The sequence below is a fragment of the Passer montanus genome, unplaced genomic scaffold (genome assembly GCF_014805655.1).
Source record: "Passer montanus isolate IOZ18808 unplaced genomic scaffold, ASM1480565v1 scaffold105, whole genome shotgun sequence".
Classification (NCBI taxonomy): Eukaryota; Metazoa; Chordata; class Aves; order Passeriformes; family Passeridae; genus Passer; species Passer montanus.
In genome coordinates this window covers 388,659-412,873 of record NW_024357059.1, presented here as the reverse complement: position 1 = coordinate 412,873, position 24,215 = coordinate 388,659, and the positions used below count along the sequence as shown (strand labels likewise).

The 24,215-nt window shown below is 38.8% G+C and overlaps 2 protein-coding genes across 6 annotated transcripts in view; one reads left to right on the top strand and one right to left on the bottom strand.

Moving 5' to 3' along the window:
* NMRK1 (nicotinamide riboside kinase 1) overlaps positions 1-4,390 on the bottom strand; it is a 10,689-nt gene extending 6,299 nt beyond the window's left edge. For all 5 annotated transcript variants that reach the window (XR_005628646.1, XR_005628642.1, XR_005628643.1 and 2 more), the window contains exons 1-4: positions 4,249-4,390; positions 2,213-2,272; positions 1,699-1,789; positions 1,034-1,082 (exon numbers count right to left, since the gene is read on the bottom strand). Coding sequence is in view for 2 of the 5 variants with exons in the window: in XM_039719072.1 (XP_039575006.1) it covers positions 1,034-1,082; positions 1,699-1,789; positions 2,213-2,241 (169 nt within the window). In the remaining 3 variants the exon portion in view is untranslated. The remainder of the gene's footprint in view (positions 1-1,033; positions 1,083-1,698; positions 1,790-2,212; positions 2,273-4,248) is intronic.
* On the top strand, positions 2,542-24,215 carry OSTF1 (osteoclast stimulating factor 1). Its single transcript, XM_039719214.1, has 11 exons — positions 2,542-2,615; positions 4,242-4,912; positions 15,536-15,582; positions 16,185-16,235; positions 16,319-16,382; positions 17,649-17,702; positions 18,199-18,306; positions 18,756-18,805; positions 18,921-18,999; positions 19,468-19,566; positions 21,780-24,215. Exons 1-11 carry the CDS (start codon positions 2,542-2,544, stop codon positions 21,836-21,838), a joined length of 1,356 nt encoding a protein of 451 aa, XP_039575148.1. The 3' UTR covers positions 21,839-24,215.

Sequence of the window (24,215 nt, the reverse complement as noted above, 5' to 3'; positions counted from 1 at the left end):
TTTGTCAATTTTGTCAGAGGGGGGAGTAGATGCTCAACATTCTTTTCCTTTGGGTTTTTATAAGGTTCATCAGGTGGGCATACAGAGAGTTAAAGGACCATGGTGTACAAAGCAAAACAGCACAATGTAACACCTGTTTTTTGTCTGTAGACACAGAAGAATATATTGAGGAAGTACTGAAAGGTAGAAATAAGTGAGCTTTTGGATACTGTAACAGCAAACACATTTTTTAAAGAGCTTTTAGGAGTAGCATTAATCGTGGATATTTGAATAAGAATGTCCATTTTATCCCTCCAGTTTTACGTTCCATTTACATGACGTTTAGAAGTTGAGCCAAAGATTACACAGCTGGTAATGATGAGTTTTCAGGTACAACTGAAGGGTCTGACCAATATTCTCAGCAATACATTTTGTGATCAAGGTACCAAGGTACCAAGAGAGATTAGCTATTAACCAAGCAACTGTTTACAAGTAGATATGACCTGACACAAAACACTGCCCTAAAGTGGATCTGGATCTAGACGTCTCTAAGAGTAAATTGAGCCAGCATTTATCATGAATTTAAAAATATATGTTCTTTATGTGAGATCTGACATAAATAAAGGTGTCAGGATAAACCCAAGTTCTGACTGACTTGGAAAACCCAATATGATATCCCATGAGCTCACCAGCAAAAGCAGAAAAAAAAAGGGCCATTACCAAGTAATGAGATTAAGCTTATGCCAGTACTGCAAGCCAAGACTTCTAACTGAATAGTACCATTTGCTACTAAACCAGACACAAATGAAGAAACAGAGGAAAAGACTCAAACAAGAAAAGGAAAGATCAATCCTAGCTTGAGCTATTTACTTGTTAAGCAAGTTTTCTTAAGTATCTCAGTGAGCTGAAGAAAATTAAGAGGATTGCTCTGAAATAACCACCTGTTTACTGCCTTGGAAGGGAAGAGAGTGAGGGCATGGGGTGGAAGAAGTGTTGGAGCTCAGCACAACGATTTCAGTACAATGTTCAAAAGCAGTGCATCAGAGTTACTGACCATCATATAGCTTAAATCCACGTTCATCTGTTTCTACTTCAGACTCTGGCTGAAGGGGAAAAAAATTTTATTTTTTCAAGGTTGGTTTTATGACCATGCTGAGAGATACATATTCTGTTTATAAACATAAGGGTTATACACTTTTGTATGCAATTAGTTAAATTTATCTTCAACATTGAACTGATGTAAACAACTGTTCAAATACACTACAAAAACTTTATTTAATCTAGAACAACAAACACTCCAAATCATATTACTTAAATTCATTAGAGCTTTACTTGAGAAAAGTGTGTGTCAAAACACAAGCTGTTTTTCTATTTTGACTTGGGAGACAAAGAACTACTTATTGTTGTATAGGTGTAGGCTTAAGACAGTATGATTAAACTCATTAGCACAAAGGATCTTGAAAAATGCATCCATCATACACCCATGCCTGATCTTAAAAGAATGGCAAAAAAGACAGGAAATTATTTCAGCCAAGTATATTCAGGAGTTTGGCCACTTAAATTTCAGTTACCCCAGTGCTCATTTTATGATTCTTATGAAATTAACATTACTTTAAGCAGCACCAATTTTAAAAGTTCACCAATAAAAGAACTGAAAAAAGAATTGAAATCTACTCAAGCCTACTTTTACCTATCAGGTTTTTCCATTAAAACTGTTACCTTAAAGAAGTCGTCTTGAGAGATTATATCACAGTTGGGAAGCATATTCTTAAGTTTTCCTGCTAGTGTTGTTTTTCCTCCGTTTGTTACACTGTTAAAAAACATTGCAAAAAGTTCACCAAGGCAAAAACCAGTCTTTTAAACATAAGTACAAGCTCACACATACATTTCTGTATAGTTATATGCAAGTAAACAATACAACTTCCCCAAAATTTTAGTCACATTAAATACTCTCTACCTCTAGACATTTTCTGGAATGTTCCATCAGTTTTCAATAATCAGTACAGTAAATCAGTACAGTGCCAAGAAAGATGCTATAGACACCTGCACCTGAGGTCTCCAGCTGACAGAGAACAACTTCTTAAGAGTTATATCCTATAAAACTATACAATTATAAGTTGCATTTGTCATTCAATTAAAAAAATATGTATTCAGAAATAGAAATTACATCATACAATTCTGAGAAGAAGGCTAGTCTTAAGCTGTAGAGGAAATTTAATTTTGTATAACTTACCCCCCAAGGCCAACAACCAATACTTTCATAGTTTGTTTTCTCCTCAGCTCTTCCTTTTTACTGTCAAAAACAACAGCCAGTGAAAAATCTTAATTCAGGAACAAGAAGGCAACTATGGTATTAAGAAATACCAACTAAACAGTTAATGTATCGTCTCTCTGCTGTCTATCATTTTTCTTTTTGCTAAGGTACAGTCAGAATCTCAGCTGCTTGTTCTAATGCTAGCAAAAAATCTGCAGTATGTATGCCCCATCTTAAATTCCAATGTACTTTACTTTTGACAGTATTTTAATAATTTGAAAGGAACTCTGGGAGACTCGATTCTAACAATGTTAACATCATACAAGTTCCTAAAGAAAAGCACAATCACTAGCTCAAGTACTAACAATATAAAAAAGACTAGGTAAACAGAAGCTGTGGTGGCAAAACAAAATCATTAAGAAAGAAACAAGTGGCATGCTGAGAAGAAAGAAGTTTTAAAATTTCATGAAGACTTGTAACAAAGAGTATGTTCAAAAACTCTGTTATGAGCCTGGTCTCAGCAATGTAATATTCACTGTTATTCACCACTCCCTTTCTGAGGGTATTAACATCACAGATCACACAAATCCTCCTCCTCTGGCCCACCACAGATGAATCTGGAAGGATTAAAACTACTGCAAGGGCAGTTTAAGCTATCCTAGCTGATTTAGCATTGAGAAAGACTACATAGCACTTGATTTTCTCCTGAAAAGATCGAAGACTGAACTCTAAAGGTTTGTCCTTTAGAGTTTGTTTGGGTTTTTTTTTTTTTGTTTTGTTTTGGTTTTTTTTGTTGTTTTTTTTTTTGTCTTCTGACTGCCTGAACACCTTCAGTAGTCAGCGCTGCCAGGAGACACAACTACTGCCTTGTCCCAGCTCTCTCCCCTGAACTTTCTTCTGGAATGGGTGTTTGCAGAGCCCATAGTAAAGTATCCTGGAAAAATACTGCAGCTGAAAAACAGTTCTGCAAAAAACAGGGGAAACGTTTGTTTTCAGTTTCACACATCAATTTATAACTATTTACCCACATGCAAACACCCCTTTTTTCACCTGCTCTAACTTCCTAGGTCATGCTTAAGAAGGTATGAACTATGACATCTAAGACCTGAAACAACTGAGCAGGTAAAACTCTCCCTGCCTCCAAAAAACAAGTATCTGTGCTGTACTAGGAAAAATACTGTTAAAGGGCATCAGTATGAAAACAAAACCGCACTGTTTCTGTGAAAGTAAGCTTTAGACACGTGGAGCCTGAAATAACATCCTCTTGCATTTGGTGCAATGACTGGAAGTTCCATTGTTTCACATTTCTGTAATATGATCTTCGCATTTTTTTTAACGTATGGTTATATTATTAAAAAAAAACCAAACAATAAAAGACATATCAACTAGTCCAAGCCATCACCTGTATGACAGCCATTGCTTTGCAATGGTGCTGCTTATCTGCAGCTGCAGATAAGCAATGCAGCAATGGTGCTGCAGTAGTTGGCATCTGTGAGTTTTTTAAGTTAGTACACATTGGTTTTCTAGGAATATTAAAATTTTCAAATTCAGTGATGCATTGAATGCTCATAACTCATATCAATGCAAAGGGGGAAGACGGATAATTTTTTTTCCTTAAGAAGTGATGATACTCTATTTTAAAAATAAGATTAAAAAGCTCATTTCTAAAAGCCATCAGTAAGGTTTGTGTTGCAGAGGACTACCCTTTGTCCCACAAAGAGTGTTACGCAACAAACCGGACAAATACGTTCGCCTTTGGACTTTAATTTTTGTCATTGTCTATATGCAAATTAATCCCAGTCTGCGGCAAAAAATACCATCATAAAAAACACACCAACTCTTCTGCCGCCCTGAGTAATGTGTAAAACAAATTTCAAAAGCAAATTTGTCACAAATGCTGCAAAACAGAAATCGTACACTCCTCTAGGTTGGGTCAATTTTTCTCTTTAAATAGAGCACAAACCCCATGGCAGCGCTAGCACATCACTGCAGTCACCCCATTTTTAAGGGCATACCGCGGCAACGCTGCCCGCACGGGGCCACCGAAGGCGCACCGGACCCGGACCGGGAACGTCTCTCACAGCTATGGGCCCACACAGCGGCGCTGCCGGAGGGTCTCGGCCGCGCCTCCGCCAGCTCCACCAGTTCCACCGCTCCAGCGCCTCCGGAGTTCGCACTTAACTTCAACCACGCCGCGAGGGTGCTGGCAGCACGTCCTTCCGCCAGCGAGGCTCCGCGCAGGCGGAGCGCCCGCCTCCTACGTCCCGTCACGGAGCTGCGCGGGGCGCGCCCGCCCCCGAGCCGGGGCGGTCCCGCGCACACGACGCCCCAGCCGACGTCCAGGGAGCAGCCCCCTCGCAGCCGCTCGGGCCGGCCCCGCCCGGAGCGAGACGGAGAGGGAAGCGGCGGGGCCTCGTCCCGCGGCGCGCGCTGATTGGCCGCGTGCGGCCCGGCGCCGGGGCAGCTCCGGCGGCCGGCGGGGGCGGGAGGGACCGGCCGGGACTCGCCTTTCGTCCCGGCTCCTGCTGCCGCTGCCGCGCCGCGCCCGGGGCTGCCGGGGTTCGCACCGCCGCCTCTCACCGCGGCCCCGCGCCCGGGCAGCCGATCGCCGTCGCACCGCTGCCCCGTCCGTGCTTAGGCCAGCCATGTCTAAGCCGCCACCTAAACCGGCCAAGCCAGGTGAGGGAAGGACAGAGCGGCCTGGCCCGTCCTTGCCGCGCGGGGCGCGACGCAGCCTGCTGCTGCTGATACGTGAATGGCTTGGGTTTCGGGTCTGCGCTCTCAGGCAGCCCGGGCGAGAGTGGGAGCGGGCACAGCCGTCCTTCCGTTCGGGACCGCACCCTGCCGCCATGAACCTGGTGTCGGCGGGGAGGGCTGCCCCTCCCGTGGCTGGAAAGCAGCGGGAGCTGCCCTCGGTCACCGAGTCTGGGCCGGACCCCCGCCCGCTCTAGCTCGGGAAAAGGCTGGGGAGTGCCCCAGGTCGGAGCCATCTCCCGGCGACAGGCTCCCCGTGTCGCGGGCTTGGCAGAGCCCTCCCTGAGCTCGTGTGCAGCGCGGAGCCGCGGTGCCCAGCGATGGCACTTGGCGTCGTGGCGTGCCCGCCCGGCGGTGGCTGTCCGGAAGCTGCTTGCGTAGCCTGAAATGCACAGGAAGCCCTTTACCCTTTTAAGAAACAGCGCTGAAGTGCTTTGGGGTTTGTCTCGTGATTGCACGGGTTGGCATTATATTAACGCATAAAATCAGTTTTATAGTGTAGTCGCAAGCAACATTTTTAAGCTTTAAAGATTGAATCCACTGTTTTTCCTTGTAGGATTCCTGACAGCCAAACTCTAAATATATTCTTTGAAATTCAGGTATCGATGTGCACATGACCCTTTCTAGTGCATTTAGTCCTCAATGTGTAAGGTGTTGCCCCTGTGTTTTTTTCAGAAAAAATTACTGCAAAGCCGATTTTCTAAAAAAATTCATATGACCATAGCTTTTTCCAAAAATAAATTGAAAATCCATTGGAAGTTGCATAGTTTTAAATCTTAAAATAGAAGTGAAATTTTTCAGGTAAATATACATTATTCTGTCACAAATTTAACCATTAACTTTAGGGTTTTGGGTTTTTTTAAGTAAGGAATTGTTCTGGAAAATTTAATGGCTATTTATAATGTTTTTGTATCATCTGTCAGTGTAAAAGCTTAAATTCTTACTTAGAAATTAAAAATCCGCTGTGATGTCTCCCAATCTCTGAATTCTCTGATCCCTAAGTATATCCAAACTTCAATTCCAAACTTCAAATTTTTTTGCACTTAGAATACTGTTTGAAATGCCGATGTAAAAAAAAAAAATAATAATCATGCTTAGCCTAATTGAGTATTTTAACTAGACAACTTATAAAACAGATTTTTAATTTGAAGTCAAGAAACAAGTTTAGACTATTTAAACCATCAGTTGCATCCTGCCTGCAGGAGCAAAATCTGCTGAAGCTCTCTGGCTGTAATTCCATCCTCAGAAGAATTGCCTCTGCTCTGTAGTTTGCTAAGCTTCTTTGAAAACAGCTTACTTGAAATTAAAAAGACAGTAATAAAAGCATTGCTGTTGTGGACTCTTACCAAAACTAATCAGTACAGAGAAAATCTGCAGGCTTCTGAAGGGATGTGGTGTTTCACAGCTGAATATGTATGAAAAATGTGATTTTCTGATGAAATTGATACCTCAGTTTTCTGTTTTCCAAGAAGATGAGTCAAATTTAATGTAAGATTCTTAAGGTGTTAGAGGCTGTAGCCCTGCCTGACTTACAGGAGCTCTCAGACTGACTCAGAGTGTTCTGTCTAATACTAGGTGTCTCTCCCTGGTTTGGTGGGGTGCAGTTTGTGATGTGCTTGATCTGATAAAATGCGGACTGTCATCAAAAGGACAGGTTCCTTGCCCTCACCATTCCTTTCTGTTCCATTTTGTTACATGACAAGCTGCTGGTGCTCTCAACTTTATGTATGGTTATTTGTATCTGCGTAAGGTTATTTTTATGTCTGATGAACTTGCTGAGCTGGTTTACCAACATGAGTGCTTGACACAGCAAAAGGAAATTTGTAGGAGAAGGAAGACAAAGAAAGTAAGATTGTCTTGCTAATGACTTTCAGACCTGATTAAGGGGTAATAAGATTAATTTTTCCAAATCCCTGACTTCTGAGGAGAGAAAATTTTGTGAAATCTGTTGTGTCAAATTTTTTCAAAGTAGTTTTTCTGAAAAGGATTGCCTTCTAGCATACTTCAAAATATCTCTGCAGTTGCATGTCTGACTTTATGTTAATACAGAATACAGATAATACACCTTTGATACTGTGATCGAATTTCTTAGGGTTATAGATAGATGTTATTTAAAGACATAAATATAGGAACTTTATGTGGTGATATAGTTTCTACAGCAGTGGAAGGCTGTCTCAGTGGCATTTTGACTGCATTTGCTAGAATGTCTTGGTGCCTTTGGCCAAGTTGTGTTGATTTTTCTTCACTGATTATTAGGTATCAAGTCTTTAAGTTCTGTCAGGACACGGCAAGCCTCCTTGCATTGCTGATTAATTGCTACCGTTCAGGACAGACAGGAGAGAAAACCAGACAATGGTTGCTATGTGTTTGGGAATTAAGAGGTGCAGATTGGACAGAGAAGGAGGGAAATATTTCGGTGGTGGGGAAGTGAAAATATATAGTGAAATAAATTTCCTTTTTAAAACACTTGAGTCTTCACTGCTTAACTCAATGATTTTGGACCTGAGTTTAGTGCTTTAAAAACGTGGGGAAAAGAGGTGATATGAAGGGGGTAAACCAACTAGCTGTGACACTGCCATTTTCTTCTGTACATGAGAACATTTTTTCTGACAGACTGCTTTTGTGTAAATCCTGTTGTGTGCACAGCACATAAGGATTTCAGTTACAGAGAGATGGTTTTGACATCCATGTATGACAACTGTGTTTGTGAACACTTGGGCTAGTCTTTTGGGTCGGTAGTCAGCCCTTGGGTACGGGACAAGATTGTTTGTAAAGACTCTAAATTCTTTAGTTTATAGTGTTTTGATGCTTTTTTTTAAAGAAGTGCTTTGCTTTTCTTGTGTAACTGTATTGTAACTGTTTTCTAGCTGTAGTTTTTACTTAGACTCGCTATCAAAAACAAAACAGAATGGAGCGGATGTTAAAAATAGCAGAAACATACTTTCTGTCAGCATTATGCAAGAGTAGGGTTTCCCCTCCATCTTTTAAGAAATCTGCTGATGTCTCAAACTACATTATTCTTTGCAGTGTTCATATCATGTTGGATATTAATCCTGTTTACAAAAGTTGCTTATTAAGTCCTTTGGATTTGACAAGCTTTAAGGGCTTCTGCTTAGTTGTCTGTTACTTAAACAGTGTTTTCTTGAAGGGTGCTAACTGTCTGGTGATGTCTTTTTGATTAGAGCCTTGTATAGTGTGCAGCAAAAGCTTTTGGGGAGATGAAAGGGGTGTACTGATATTTTTAAAAAACCTTACTTTGATGTTCACAGTAAGGTTTGTTGATCCTGGCCTAGAGTTGAGACAACATTTATATTTTATGGAGAAAGACCAGCCTTTCTGCCAAGGAAATTAGAGTTTTGAATTACTCCAGTTCAGAGGGAGGCAGGAGGAAATATAAGGATTTAACATAAAGGGTTGCTACCTCAATGCAGTCTTGTTGACTTTTCTCCCGCTAGTCGCCGTCAGAGGTAAAAGTAGGGTTCTTGACATAAATACTTAGTTTGAGTCATAAACAAGTTCATCTCAATTCTAAGGTGAAGTAGGAGCTGTGACAGCATTCACAGGAGCAGAACACTTACATTGAGTCACATGCCTAAGGCCTTGGCAGTCGGCTTAAATTTTAAATAAGTGATGGTGGTTTGGGTTTCTTCTGTACTCAAAGAAAGGTTTCTGTTAGCTAGGAAGATGTGAGCATGTGGATGTGGGGACATACACTGTAATCATCAGGTCTGAGGGGAAAAAAGTGTCAGAGAAACAATTAAACAGTTTCTAGTCTGCTTTCAGTATGAATTACAAGCTTTCATTTCTGACCTCAAACCCTCTTATTACTGCAAGTTGCTGGGACCTCCAGCAAGCTTCCTGCAAGTGAAGGCATGCTGGTATTCATAAAAATAAAATTTATAAGAAACAGAAGATTTCAGCATCAGGCTATGACAGTGATGTTGTGTTCTCTTATATCTTCTTTGAGAATATTTTTGCTTCTGATTTTCTGTAATGAAATGACATTTGTTCCTTCCATTCCAGACACTGATTAGTGCAGTCCATGGTTGTTCCTGGATACCTCAGTTTGTCATCTAGGCTGGTACCAGTCTATCCTTTGCATTTTTTAGTATGCCCTTTCCCCCTCCCCCAACATGTATTCTCTGTGTTCACTTCCCCTTTCTGGTAAGCGTTACTTCGAAGTTGAGGATGGTTCTCTAAACACTGGGGACTCCACCTTTTTCTGTCTCGTTGTGGCAATGCTTAAATGCTACGTTGAACTCTGCTGTGTCTGCGAGCAAAATGCCAAAGTACAAATGGCACTCCTGTAAAAAGTATTTCCAGTACTTCGGTACCTGTTTGGAGACCTGTGTGCAAAGCACCTTGTTTTCCAGTTTTGAGTGCTACAGTCTTGGGGCAGAGAGGCTAGAAAGCTTCTCAGTGGAAAAGGACCTGAAGGTGTTGGTCAACAGCTGGCTGAGCGTGAGCCAGCCCAGGTAGCCAAGAAGGCCACTGGCATCCTGACTTGCATGAAAAATGGTGTGGGCAGCAGACAGTACCTGTCCCCCTGTATTGGGTGGTGAGGCTGCACCTGAAGTCTTGTGTCTGTTTCTGGGCCCTCACTACAAAAAAGACATTGAGGTGCAGGAGAGAATCCAGAGAAGGGCAGTGGAGCTGGTGAAGGGTCTGGAGAGTAGGCTTGGGAGACCTTATTGCTTTCTATGACTATCTGAAGAGAGGTTGTACAAAGGTGTGTGCTTTTCTCTTGTCCCAAGTGACAAATGATAGGATGAGAGAAAATGGCCTCAAGTTGTGCCATGGAAGTTTAGGTTGGATATTATGGAAAATTTTGCCACTGAAAGTGTTTGTCAGGTATTGGAACAGACTTTGCATATTTTCACCTTTTGTGTCATTTGCTACAGGTAAGGGTTCAGGTTAGTTGTTTTCAATCAAGTTGGTGCTTGAGTAACTTATTCTGAACTGTTGCTGTCCAGCATTGTAGCAGCAAGGAGAAAGGTGGCTGATGATTAGGTTGAACCATTTAAGAGGTTGACAGACTTGTGTTTTTTTAACTAACTGTAGATTACCATAGTCAATTCTGATTTTCTACAGCACAGAGATTATCCCTCTGTGTCCTGTAGGCACTGACAGTGCTTTGTAACACACAGTGAGTCAGTTCATCTTGAGTTAGTTATTCTGATTTTTATGGTAGTCTTGAGCTACTCAGTCTTAATGTAGCTAATGAAAATATGCTGCTGATTAGTAGCACCTTACTCGAGTCAGTGAGATTTGATTTTAGCTCTTTATGGCAGATGCTAACAAATTACTTATACCAGTCCAGTGGGACCATGCCTTGGTAGCTCCTGTGAACATTGACTTAGCACCATCATTACTTTGTTTAAAATGTGCGTGTTTTGAACCAAGAACTGTGTCAGGGTGGTTTTATGTTTGAGGACGTGATAGTAATTGATAGCTAAATTAAATTCCATTATCTCCCCTTTGGTGCTGAAATACCAGCCTAACACAAATACCTAAGTAAGTTATGCCATGCAGGTATAGGTCAGTTTTTTTCTTTTTTAGCTTTTCATTAGATGGGTTGAAAGCAAATAAGAGAGTGGAGAATGTTTTGGTGGTAGAGGGGATTTTAATGCTAATGTGTGTGGTGGTTTAGAGAAGCTAGAGTGAAAGAACAGAAAGGAAGTGGAGAAAAAAAGTCACTGTGAGAGAAACAGTAACTCCTTTTTACTGTGCTCCTTACTTAACACTTCTTTGGAAGCAGTCTTTTGTTAATGATACTGCAATTGATTAAAAATAAACCTCAGAGTTGTAAGAAGAAAACAAAAATCTTTCAGTCTTTTTAGAAAATGATATTTTGGTTTCGTGAGGTCTTTTTATTACTTAGCATTATGAAGCAGTGTAGGTATCTCTCTTCAGTATCTGTCAGAAGCTGCGTTTTTAAGCTGTCTTTACTGTTCTCTATTTCATTGCTTTTATGCGCTTAGCAGGGGAAAGGATCCTCTTAGAATTATAAGTTGCATGTTTCCCTTCCTCAGAAACGCTGGAGAAGTTTACAGGTAAGTTATTCAAAATAAATTAAAATATGTGGGGTCGACCCAACCAGACATGAGTTTTATGTTGCTAGTTAGAGAGAGTAGTTAGTTTGACTCCTTTACTATGGTGCATTGCTGAAGGGAGGGTTTGGCAAGTTGTGACTTGGGTTTGTATGCGAAGAGTATTTGTATCTGTTTAGTATGTATAAGTTATGCTTTTTGCTTGTCAGGTATTTGTTTTGCGAATGTTTAATTCAAATTCCATAAGAAGGGAGAAGACAGTCTTACAACTAAAGTTTGGGTTTTGTGAGACTGAAATACTACTGAAATACAGAAATTTGCAAAAGCAGGGTGTGCTTTGCTGATGATGTGGAAGATCAGGTAGAGAGAGTGAGCTCCAGAGGATGACCACAAATCAGCCCATGTTTATCAAGAAACTGGGGTTTGAGCCAGATAAGGGACGAGGCCTATAAGTGTTTTGTCATGTCTTCCCTTACTCAGCTGGCTCAGGTGTGAAAACTCCCTTCTGTGAGGAAGGTGTCAGACATTCAGACTTAGCCTGAAGGTGTTCATCCTTGCTGGTGGGGTATAACTAGCTCAACTACGCTGACTTGAAAGGCAGCTGTCATATCTTAGAAGGTGACATAAACCACCCAGGCCCCAGACCAATTTCTAAGGCCTTCCACCGGAGAGAACTGCAAGTGATCCACAGTGTTCAGAGAGTGTTAATTTCTGCTCCCCTCTTGGAGATACCTGGGCATTCCCACCTGAACCTGAGCATATGATAATACATTTAACTTTGTCCTTCATGAGATTTTCCTTATGGATCAAGGTTGTGGCTATCACTTTAATGTGGACATCAAAATTGCTAGTCTTTTCATAGGTCCATGGGTGGTGATATTTTTCTATTCTTATCCTTTCTTTCTGTATTTCTTTGTCTAACTTCTGGAAATATATTGTAAACCAGACAAAAAAATTCCAGTCAAGGCCTTAGTTAATGTCCTGTATCTGGTTAAGTTAAAGGTGGCTAAACTAAAGTTTCTGAAGTGCCTTAGTTTGTCTGGATTTTGCTTTAAAATTTGCCAAGTACTAAATTCTACCTTAATGTTCTGGAAATTTGCATGTAAAAATTTGTTATTGAAGATTTTTGGTGTTGCTCCTGAACACTGCTCTAAATGACTCAACCAACCTTTCCCTAAATCCATTGAGCAGACCAGGGCATAACAGGACTGAAAAGAACTGAAAAGAAGACCCCTTTGAATCTGTCCCCGTGCTTAGAAAAAGATTTGTTGTGGGACATATCACTGCCATGTTCTTCCATGTACTTTGCTTTGCAAAGGGATACTCCTCTCATTAATCATGCTGAGAATAAAGTAATTCATGTGTGTCTGGTGCCTTGAAATTTTAAAAAAGTACATGTGCTCTATGTCATACTTTGTCCTTTAAAAGTATGTGCTGGGGAGGTGCAGTCAGTCAACTTTGATAAGTTCAAATCGGTGCTAATCACTGGTTCACTGTCCTACCGGAATCTTGAAACATGGTGTGTACTAGAGAGATGGTAGTAAGTGGAAACAGACGAACACCTCAGGTGCTTTCTAACTTTTTGTGTCCTCCAAAGTAAAAATGTCTGCCAATGCAAGCTATGTCTGCATGCCTAGAGATAGGTAGGTAAAAGTCACTCCCAGTGATTAGGCACCCACGTGCCTAATAAAATACAATTTCTCTTGTTTGCAAAACTAGGATTCAAGTCTGATGTGTCCTTTGCATGCTAACATTTTATTATTTTAATCTTCTAGACTGTATTTTTGCATTAGAATTTGGTACCAAAAAATCAAAATTTACAAATTCTAAAGTCCCTTTGTTGAAGCTCTTAAATAAAGCAAAGTAAACAAGCTAAATATCTTTTTATCAATCCATTTTCAAAAGATCAGTGCCAGTAATGAGTAGTGTTTAACTTCAGTATAAAGTACTGTAAAATTAATATTAACGAGACCTGTAGTTCTATAAATGCAGATTTGTACTTTGTATTTCATCACAGAAGAGTGTTTTAGCATGTGTTGGTCTGTCTATGACACCACAGTTGGACATTGGGGAAGTAACTCCCTGTTTCAGGTTTATAGAATTTTAAAAAAACCCACAAACAAATGAAAAATTAATTGCCTTTTGTTACACAATGTGTTAGCCGTACTGTAATCAGCATCAGTATTTCCAGCCGTTGCCCCTATGGGTGTGATGGCTTTAGCAAATCTGTTGGCACATATGCAGGACATTAGTATGAAAGACATACGAAACACACAAATGCATATTTCTCCTTTTCCCTGTCTTCTGCCATCTTCTTATTTCCCCTTTTAATATTTCTTACTGTTCCCTTTTGTTGTCCATTTCCTCCTCTTACTTACATTAAACACTAAGATTGGTGCATGATGGTCACAGTCTCCATAGTTGTTAGTGTGCAGTTCTGTCTTTTGTTTTTGTCTCTTCTGTGTGAGAAAGCCAAGGAAAAGGGTCAGTATGCCTGTCTTCTATCCTGTCTTGTCATCTCTTGTTCTTTGTCTTCGTCTTTTTCTTCTTTCTTGTTTTTTTGGTCATTGTTGCTTACTTTCTCCACAGCTGCAGTTCACATTTCATGCTAAAGCTCTTTAGTCCAGGGTGCATTACTGTGTGCTGTCCTTGTTCATCATCTCTGTATAGGTAAACATCACTCAGGTTTCATTCTTTTTAGCAGTTGCCACAGTTGGAAGTATTTTGTTTCTAGGAGAAAGGTTTGAGAAGTGTTGGACCTTTTATGTCTAGGAAATGGCTGCTGTGTGAAAGAGAGAACCAACCAATAAAGCCAAATTGAATTCCTGTTATTAAAAATTAGAAACTGGGAAGAGCAATTACATATTGGGGGGAAAAAAGTATCTACACTATCTACATGCACTTGGCAGTGTGTTTACACAGATTCATCTTATTTTTATAGTTTTACATACACTTCGTCATAAAAAAGCCTGAGAACAGAGAACTACAGAAATGTCTCTCATAGTTGTTATGCCTTGGCAAGTGTACCTTGGCATTACTGTTGCTAGGGAATATCAGAGGCATTTGAAAATACAGTTGAAGAGGGATGCTGCAAAATTGCAGTTGGGTACCATCCTCTTTTCTCAAGGTGGTCAGCATATAGACCTCCAGAATCTCATTTCTAAAGTTAACATTCTAAAATGATCACTTTTGTGGTTAAGATTTTAGATACCAGGATAATAAAGACTACATCTAGTAGGAGGAAAAAAAAAAAAAGGACAAAATTCTAGAGATGATGGTTCTTAATTAGAAATGTAAAGGCTTATTCTTTGTACCTACTCTGTCTTTACTCACTTATCTCCATTTAGTAAACAATATGAAACATTGCATGTGTGCACTTTATTTTACTGTGGCCTTTGGTAGTAAGTTCATTAGTTTCTCTGAGTACACAAAATAGCCTGGACCTAATGTGACCTAAGTCACACATTCTCCTGATGGATCAAACTCTGCAACTTTATACAAGCTAATCTGTATAAACACATATAATGTAAGAACCTGTGTGTAACCTAAAAGCTTACAACATTTAAAAGTAAATAAACCTACATGCTTAAGACTTCAGATACCTAAAAGTAAACGATACAGAACAGTCTGCCTAATATATTCCTCTAGTAAGTCAAATGGACTCCAGCAGTTTAACTAATTAAATTATGTGATACACGTGTTTCTTCTATATTTTTACTTTTGGTTCATGCTCTTGAAATGTACCTGTTGAACTTTTTAAAAAGTTTGTAGGAAGCTTCTTTTGCAGTTTATGCAATTTAATTTTAACCTCTCTGCATTAAGGTTATTTTCTTCTTGGCTTCAATGCTGCTGTCAGTCTCTTCCAAAGTGCCCTATTAAAACATCTGTTAGCCACTTACTGGAATTGCAAACCCTATGCCTTATGTTCAGCATCTGAATAGAACAGGACTTCAGATGTAGATTATATAGGACTTTGTGACCATTTGTCATTTTTCTTTATGAGTTCTGTGTTACTGCATTATTTTCCTAATAATGACTGCAAGTAAGTGTAAGAACCTGTTGGTGACATTGGCCACTAGTTTGTTTCTTCTTTCCTTAATTCTTTGTCATTTGACAGATTTGGTGTTACTAATAAAAGTACGAACAGCATGTATGAGTGTGTGAAGGTATATGTGAGTGAAATTGCTCTTTTCCTCAGAAATCAATGACAACGCTTCTGTTGCCCAGTGAGCTATAAAGACCGTGTTAAGTGTGCAGAAGAGGCTACTTAGATGTAACTGAGCCGGTGGCCAGTTTCCTTCATAACTCATGTTGCTGGGTTTTTTAACGCAGGTTGCTGGGTCTTTTCATCATGATTTCCTTTGATAGCACAAATTCATTCAGCAACCAGTGTTAAGCTCAAAGGAATGCATTTGGATTTAAGGGCTGCATTTAAAAGCATGGTACTGATACTGATTTTTTAATTTGGCTTTTTTTGGTTTTGTTTCTTTTTTTTTAGGGCAGGTTAAAGTATTCAGGGCCCTGTATACGTTTGAGCCCAGAACGGTAAGTACATCTAGACTTCAGCCGTTTGTCCATAATGTTTCTTCAATTCTGCTATTATTGGCATATTAGACTTACTGTTCTGAATTTTTAATGAACTGTTGATGGATAGTTAGTCTTAATGTGAATAAAACTGTCTGATTAATCATCAGTCTCTTTTAAGAACAGCTCTGTTTAAAAGCAGCATGCTTTCTACTGTAGCATCAGTTACCTACAACCAAAAATCAGAAATCTTGAATAATTTGTTTTTTCTTCCAAAGATGGCAATGATAGTTGAGACCTAAGAGATTTGGAGAACTGGGACCAACCAGAAAGAGTTCCCAAATGACGTGAACAAACCTAAGAGATATTTCTCTGCTTCCTTTGTGAAGTGCTTTGTTGGAAAGGCCACAGTCTTCCTGTGTTGTTAGGAAAGTTACTGATCCAGAAAGTTAGCTGTAAGCAAGTCAAACTATGAGTGTCAGGCTATTATCTTGGAGATAGAGAATTTGAGTTGTTTTTCTTTTGAATGAAGTGGTAAATGTATTGTGACTTTTCCAGGCATTTGTTTTTCCTATGTACACACATTCAGATTTATTTGTGTACTTTTTTATTTTTTTCTTAAGCCAGATGAACTGTACTTTGAAGAAGGAGATATCATTTACATCTCAGACATGGTGAGTCTAAGATATCCCACACAGACTGAATATTTCTGAGATGCAATATATCCCATCTAAAATATTTTCCCTTTTCTCTGCAGAGTGATACAAATTGGTGGAAAGGAACTTGCAAAGGGAGAACTGGACTAATTCCAAGCAACTATGGTAAAGTCTAAAATATTTTTGTTTGGTAAGATCATTCACAATGATCCTTTCACAAAAAGGAAATCACTAAATAAAAAGACATCTTCTCAAAAACGGACCACAGTATTGGTACTTAACAGTACTTCACCATGTATTTCAGAGTACATCCATCTGCAGTACCAGTAACCACTGGTAACCGCATCAGTTGCCAGTGGTAACCACTGTAGGTATGACTACATCAGCAGTGGACAAGCTTGTGTTTTTATAACGTGGGGACAGCTTGAGTTTACTGAGTGTTCGTGTTTCTGGTTATGCTCTTAAGAGATGCTGAGATACTCTCAGTTTTGAGGAGAGGAGCACTAAAGGATAGAGGTTTGCTTGCCTTTTGTTGTTTTTTTAGTGAATATATTCTGCCACAGAAAACATCAGTTTCTTGGGGTTTGCACCACGTTAAATATCCCATATTTGTTTGGACTGAATAGAGACTGCTTTTTCAGATTCAACAAAAATCACTTTTAAAAGCCATGAGTACAGACAACACAACACAATTCCTGCAAGTCCTGCCAGGAACTGTAGGCACAATAGCAGGGTCTCATGACAGATTTCATTACAGCTACCAATATGACTTAGGTTGGTTCATGTTGTCCCTTCTCCAGCAGGAGACATTATGGTAGCAATGCTCTGTTCCCCTGCCCTGTAGTTAGTAGAAATATATTCATAGAAATCTGTGGTGTAGTCATTGAGTCTACATCAAAATTTACTTTAGGTTGTGACTTCCAAACTGACTCTACTGTTGCCGTCTGCCAGAGATCAGAGGTTAATCTTGCAATGTAAATGTGCAAGAAGACTAATTTATGCATGCTGCATATCTACATTCAAATTTCTTTTGAACATTGAAATGAATATTTAAAATAAACCAAACAATCTATTAATTCATGGTCCCATTGACAGTATTTGTAAAGCTTCAATTTTAGACCAGGGTTGGGGTGGTGTCTCTGTCTGCACATTTGCAAAAATTCCATGTATGTGCAGAACAGAAGCTTTTGCAGACCTTAAGAACAAAGAGTACTAGGAACACGTCTTCTGATTAGACCAATTGTGCAATATGATGCTGTTTGAAGTTTTCACAAGGTTGTCTCTGAATTGGTTTCCCATACACTGGAAATTAAAGTGCATCTCACTAGTCTGTCACTCACAAATTTCATTTTAGAATCCAATATGTTCTGTTTCCACACAGGTTTCAAGTACATGTTTCAGAAGTAGTTAGAATTTACTCTTTCATTTCAGTGGCAGAGCAAGCAGAATCTATTGATAATCCACTGCATGAAGCGGCCAAACGAGGTATGTTTGGTGTTTTAGTTGTGTGTTGCTAAAGGATGATTTGCTTGTTTTTTACTGTAATAATAATAATGATGATAATAATAAATTTAGAATGAAGATGTTCTTCCTGTTTCAGTTGTCTTGTTTCTTGAGCAAGTTACTTGTTTTACAAAGTTTTACAGCTTGGAAACTGTGAGATACTGCCTGGTGGAATTGCCTCTCTTGTCTGTACACAGAGGAGTAGAGGTACCATCCATTGACCTACATAGGGTTATAAAAGTCTTCTGGGAATGGAAGAAAAGATATTTGGTATGGGTTCATATGACTTTGTCATTATTTGTTATGACTAGGTATGAGTGGTTGTTCAATGAATTAAAAATATTGCTGCTAATCACTTCCTCTTTTCATAAATTCGTGGGAGGACTGATGCCATCTAAAAAGTACTATTTACCTGTAATGGTTCTTTTAACTTTCCAAAGAAAAAAAAAAGATAATCAAAACTGGTTTTGTCTTTCAGGCAACCTGAGCTGGTTGAGAGAGTGTTTGGATAATCGAGTCGGTGTCAATGGGTTAGACAAAGCTGGAAACACAGCTCTGTATTGGGCATGCCATGGAGGCCATAAAGGTATCAGCATTAATTTGAAATTATTGTTGTATGGTTTTCCTGTTATGCTTGTTAGGCTGATTGATTAAATTGCAGTGCTATATAATAAAGCCAGGATTTTTTCAATGTAATTCTATTTTCTTTAATAAAAATCAGGCTAGCAGGTAGGTTCAGCTTCATCAAGTGCTGTGTGTTTTGTTGTTGCTGTTGAAGCAGGCATGCTCATTAGTGTAACTTAGAGGCAGAGTGGAAGAAGGACAGATCAAAAAGAAATACAGTATTATTTGGGGTATTTAATGCAGAAGCTCTTTTTGTGACTAATTGTTGTTTGCCCAATGCAGTCTGATTTACAGATTTTCATTAGCTGATTTGATTGGTCTTTCATTGAATCTTAACTACAATGGATGCAAAAATAGCATAATTCCTTTCCACTTAATTCTTCTCTTACCATCTCTCCCTGTTTTCTGCAGATGTAGTAGATGTCCTCCTTACCCAGGCAAACCTAGAGTTAAACCAACAGGTAGGTTGAACCCATAGATCCTTAGAGTAGAGATGTGATGTTACTCACCCTTGGTAGAAGCTGAACGTTTTTTTGCTGCATTTTAATCCTGTTGCTTTTCCCTCTAACTCCACAGAACAAATTGGGAGACACAGCTTTGCATGCTGCTGCATGGAAGGGTTATGCAGATATTGTAGAGATGCTGCTGGAAAAGGGTAAAATCTTCACCAAGGTTTCGACAGTCTGTGCACAGACTAGATTCCTGAATGTTGTTTAATTTGTATTTCTTAAGTGTTTCTGTATAACTTAGTTACAGTCTTTAGCCAGTTCACCTGCGTGACTTTCAGGAAAAGTCTTTCAGAAAATTCTGGCAGCTGTTTGGAAGGTAGACATCTCACCTGGTCAAGATAATTACATCCTGCTTTACAGACAAAGTGAGGCACTTAAACCCCAAGAACAGCAATGACATCTGCTTATTTAAAAGGAAGAGCAACCAGCAAGTTTCCTAAACAATTGTAGCTTATGCAAGAGCATCCATAGCTTTTGGTCTGCTTCAGAAAGTCAGTAGGTTAGATTCCCTTGTCCATTATTGTTCTATCCACATTAGTGAAAGTAATATCATAATAGCATTGGTTGAGAAATAACTGTGATTGTGATTCATGATGAAAATTTTCTTCATGAAGGGGCAAGAACAGATCTGAAAAACAACGAGAAGAAACTGGCTTTAGATATGGCAACAAATGCAGCTTGTGCTTCCTTGCTTAAGAAGAAACAGAGCGCAGGTATTTCTGATTTTGTTTTTATAATAATTTTACTTTTGGAGAATTAATACTTTAGCCAAATACCAATATACTGGTAGCCATAAAAACCATTTGGGAGGTACATGGGCTAAGAATTGTGTTTGGTAGGGCTTACTTGAGAGAGTTAGTTTAGAGTTACGGTAGGAAGATGGTTTATCATATGCCATGATTCTGACTCCACACAAAATGCCACCTTGTATCAGCAAGAGGCAAAAGAGTTCAGAAGGTGTGAAAATACTAAGGGAAGAAATGAAAATAGAAGACAGGCCCTTCAGACAAAATGAAAGTAAGGATGGAAGCCATTTTAAAAGTAGCATACCAAAAGGGACAGGGTGCAAGAATAAAACAATGTCCTGTCTTTCTCCATATGCTTGTCTGTTCCTCCAACTTAAGCCAAATAAGCACCAACATATGATCCTTCTTTTCTTACTGCTAATTTTTCTTTTTACTTTCTTATTTCTATGTGTCTCTGAGTGACTAACAGAGAAATAAAGAAAGAATGCTTTCAGGTGTTAATTAAAATAGTCTCACTGCCTCCCACTGTGTTTGTCTCTCCTAATAGCATAGTGTCCATGTCCAAAAGAGTTAAAGGAGGCTAGTTTAAAAAGCTAAAGACTGAATTGTTCAGTACTGTGTAACTACTATTGCCTGTAGCTTTCCGTTGGCTGAAGTAAGGGTGGAAACTCTTAAGTGAAACAAGAAATTACTTGAAAACACAGGCAGGGATACAGTCAGGTTTGATGGGATATGCAGTACAGCAGTTGCATCATCATAGGACTAGTGAGAACAGAGGGAATGCTAAGCTGTAGGAGCCTGGAGGTTGCAGTAATTAAATGGAGGAATAACTAACTGCAACTTGAGAAGGCCAGAAGGAGCAGTTACAGCAAAAATAGTGTTCTGCTCTTTGGTAGAGATAAAATCAGGATTTCCGAGACAAACTGGCAAATTATTTCTCCCAATCTTGGTTCTGAAGAAAGCAGTTGTAAAAAAGGGCTGACATCCTTCTCTGTGTGTGTGTATGTACATACACACACACACAGACACATATATATATACACATTCATTCATACATATATAATACTTTAAATATGTATCTATAATACATACTATTTTATATATATATTATATTTTCATAAAGTTACTTGATCCCTATTAGGAACACTTTGTTCATCTTTGCATGTTGATTATAGGCACCTGGTACAGGTGTTTTCCCTTTTGTGATGTCCTAATAATTACACTAATGTTTTATTTCCTGATGCTAAGTAACTAATCTACATAACTGTGCTACTTCTTATCTACTTCTTCACTCCCTTTAAATTATTATGTTTGACTGATTTTTTTGTCCTTAGTCACCTCATCTATCACCAGTCTCTGGTAATTTCACTCCCGGTCTTTTTTTGCTTGTCTTGATATAACAACTGATACTCTCAGTCTAACTGCAGTTTCGGTATTAACATCCTTGTTTGTTTTTCTGTCTCAACTTGGCCTTTTATAATATCTCTGACACCACTGATCTGTTACCTTTCTTGTATTTTGTATTTTCTTTGTTATTTTCAGTAATTTAACTTTTCTGTCTCTTGAGTCTGCATTTAAGTATTAGTGTGCATTTAAGTCTGGATGTGGAACATTCTTCAGAGATTCAGTTCTGTATCAGCAGTCTTCTCTCCCTTGTTCCTGTTTACATATGGCTTCTATCATAGTCATCTCTAAAACTGTTTTATTGCAGGAAACTTATTTTGTCTCCACTTCAATGTTCAGATTTGTTTTACATGTACAGACAGATATTCAAATGTCAATTGCTGAAGTACATTCTAAAAAATTAAAATTATTAAAATCATGTCGTAGAAATGCAAAAAGATTATGTTAATTGTGCTGCTAATCAGGGGAGCAGAAGAAATATACAGAAGAAAAGTAATTTGTACTTTCTTGAAATATGGTCCCTTGAGCACAGGGCTCTGCAATTTCTTTTCTTCTTGTTCTCCCTTTGCTTCTTCTCCTCCTGAAAAATGAGAAACATTTTTTTTCACTTAGATTTCTTTTCTCAGAATGGTTGAGCAGGTTCCTTTTTAACTTACTCATTTTTCTTGTTCCAGAAATCTAGGATAACATGGTTATCACTTCTGTGAATTATGTCAGTCTTGTTACCTCTGTGCCTGGTATTTTCAGTACTCTTTTTAAATTTTGTTTCTTTCCAGGTACAGTCCGAACATTGAGTAATGCAGAGGAATATCTTGATGATGAAGACTCCGATTAGCTTTTTTAATTCCATATGGAAAACTATAACTTGCATTGTCTATATTGTTTTCAAAGCATATCTTCACAACTAAAAAAATATCTCACTTAGACTATCACAATACAGCATATTAATGAGAGGGTAAAAGCATGCTTTGCAAAGGAATAATATTAATGTAGCCAGAAGATGTCACATTTTAAGTCAGAGTTCTTTTTTGGAATTATCACAGTGTGGCACACCTTTATCACTGAATATGGCAGAGGACCATCTTCTAAACTCACAGGTTTCATCTCAGGCCTTCCTAGCAAGTGCCTTGTAACTCTGGAATACTCAAAGGTCCCATGTAGGACAGCAGGACACCACTGCTAACATTTTCCAAATCCCCCTGGGTATATGTTCCTTCATGCAGCCGATACAGACAGTCAGTACTGGCTGGCAGGCGTAAATGGGGATGCTACCATGGATAGGGGCAATTGTTTGCCCTCATGGGAGACAGCATTGCAAGGTTTGATTTTAAATTTTGGTAAATTTTTTTCCCTTCCTTCCTCCATCTCTCTTAAGTGAGATGCAAAATGACCTGAGACAATCTGCCTCAGGAATACTTTCTCTACTCTGTTGCTGTGGGCCCACTCCCTGAAGTGTAACACAGGTGAAAGGCTTGCTTAAGTCAGGTTTGCTTTAGAAATTCACTTGGACTTTGTGGCTTGGATATTTTGCTTTTTGAACTGTATTATGCTGAAACTATTTGTAGTAAAAGGAAGACAGAATATTTTTCTATTTATCCTGTCTAAAATTTTTTAATACTGATCTTTGCTTTTATTTTTTGCAAGTGCTCTTATGTCTTGTCCTAAATTACCTCAAAGTTTAAGTGTGTTTGAAATAATGAGGGAAGATGTGCATCAAATATACCACAGGTGTCTTTAGAAGAGACATCTGAAGCTGAATAAACATTTTTAAAATGTATTGCTGCTTCCTGTGAATTAAAGAAAAATGGAAAATAAATTCAGCCACTGTCAAGCTTCCCTGCAGAGTTAAAAAATAGTATTTCCTTCAGATTGCTCAAGTAGCTGTAGTTGAATGTTGCACATTACTGAGAGATACTTTCTTATTGTGATGGTAAGTAAATGTTACAAGTATTTGAGATACAATCTCATTTTCAATTTTTTGTTGCTAACTTCTCTAATAGAGACTTCTGACAAATTCATTCTAACACAGCAGTCTGTGATACTAAAATAAAACCAAAAAACAGAGAAAAACAGACAAAAAAAAGCTCTTGTGAAAGACTGGGGATAAATGAAAAGCTCTTGTGGAAGTTTGGGGATAAATGAAAATCACACTAAGTATTTAAAAGATTTTAAAAAGTTTAAAGCTTCCTAATTTCCCATTTTTAAAATACATTGAGCCAGATTTTTATTTTTATCATCCTGCAATGAACTAGATGCCAGTGAAGCTTGTTAAGCTCTTATCAAAAAAAGCAGTGTTTGATTGACCAGAACTGTTTAAGATGGGGACATTGCACAAGCAGTCATCTGCAGATGTAATTCTAGACTGTTTAAATGTTAAAACCTAGAACAAATCTTTCAGCCCTTTGCAATACTGTGGTTAAATGAACAGTGATGTTTTATTTTGTGTGAATTGAAGATCCTAGAGAGAAAGAAATAAAAACCAAATTCACCATTTTATTCTCTCTAACTTTCATTACAATGGTTGTTGAACATAACTCATTATATTTAAGACTGTTCTGCTTCACATTTTATCAGCCAGCTCTTTTACTAGTTCAGCCTTTTATCATAGTTAAGCCATGTGTTATGCTGCATACTGTTGATTAAAATTATGCAATTGCAAAGTGCAAGCTTTAAAGTCCTGTAACGAGAGGCAAGAAGGTTCAGGTACCTGTTACGTGAGTCTTTTTCCTGCAAAAACAAAGCTCACAAAATTTTTCAGTGTCACAGGACATGGAGGGAATGGCTCAAGTCACTGTTTTTTCTGTGCAGCTTTGGAGGCAGAGTCTGTATTCATAAATAATTCTTAATGTAATGTCTTCTGCTGCCACGGGTTCAGCAGCATACAAGGAAGAGGTTATGCCCACATCTGTGCAGTTAACAGCTGCTAGAAGACCCTGTGTTCTTCTGCGACAGATCTAAGTGCTGCATAGGAATGGTGGCAGAAGCACAAGTTGAGCCCCAAGGATTGTATCCAAAGTTGTTGCCGGTGTGTCCTGAAGGAAGCGCATTTACATCACAGGCACCTAGGGAGTGCTGTCATTTGTCTCCAGGACAAAAATTACTGCTTTTGGTTTTTTCCCACAACTTTGTTTTTCTTTATGAAACTGTCTATTCATATTGTGAAATACAAATCACTGTGAAAGCTTTCAGGCAATAAATTACTTTTTGTCTAA

What these genes read in the sequence shown, in the direction of transcription:
- OSTF1 (XM_039719214.1), top strand. Translation starts at nt 2,542, where the DNA reads ATGTTAACATCATACAAGTTCCTAAAGAAAAGCACAATCACTAGCTCA. An exon ending in ACCTAGAGTTAAACCAACAG is followed by an intron (nt 18,806 to 18,920) that starts GTAGGTTGAACC and finishes CTAACTCCACAG; the next exon opens with AACAAATTGGGAGACACAGC. An exon ending in AGAGATGCTGCTGGAAAAGG is followed by an intron (nt 19,000 to 19,467) that starts GTAAAATCTTCA and finishes TTCTTCATGAAG; the next exon opens with GGGCAAGAACAGATCTGAAA.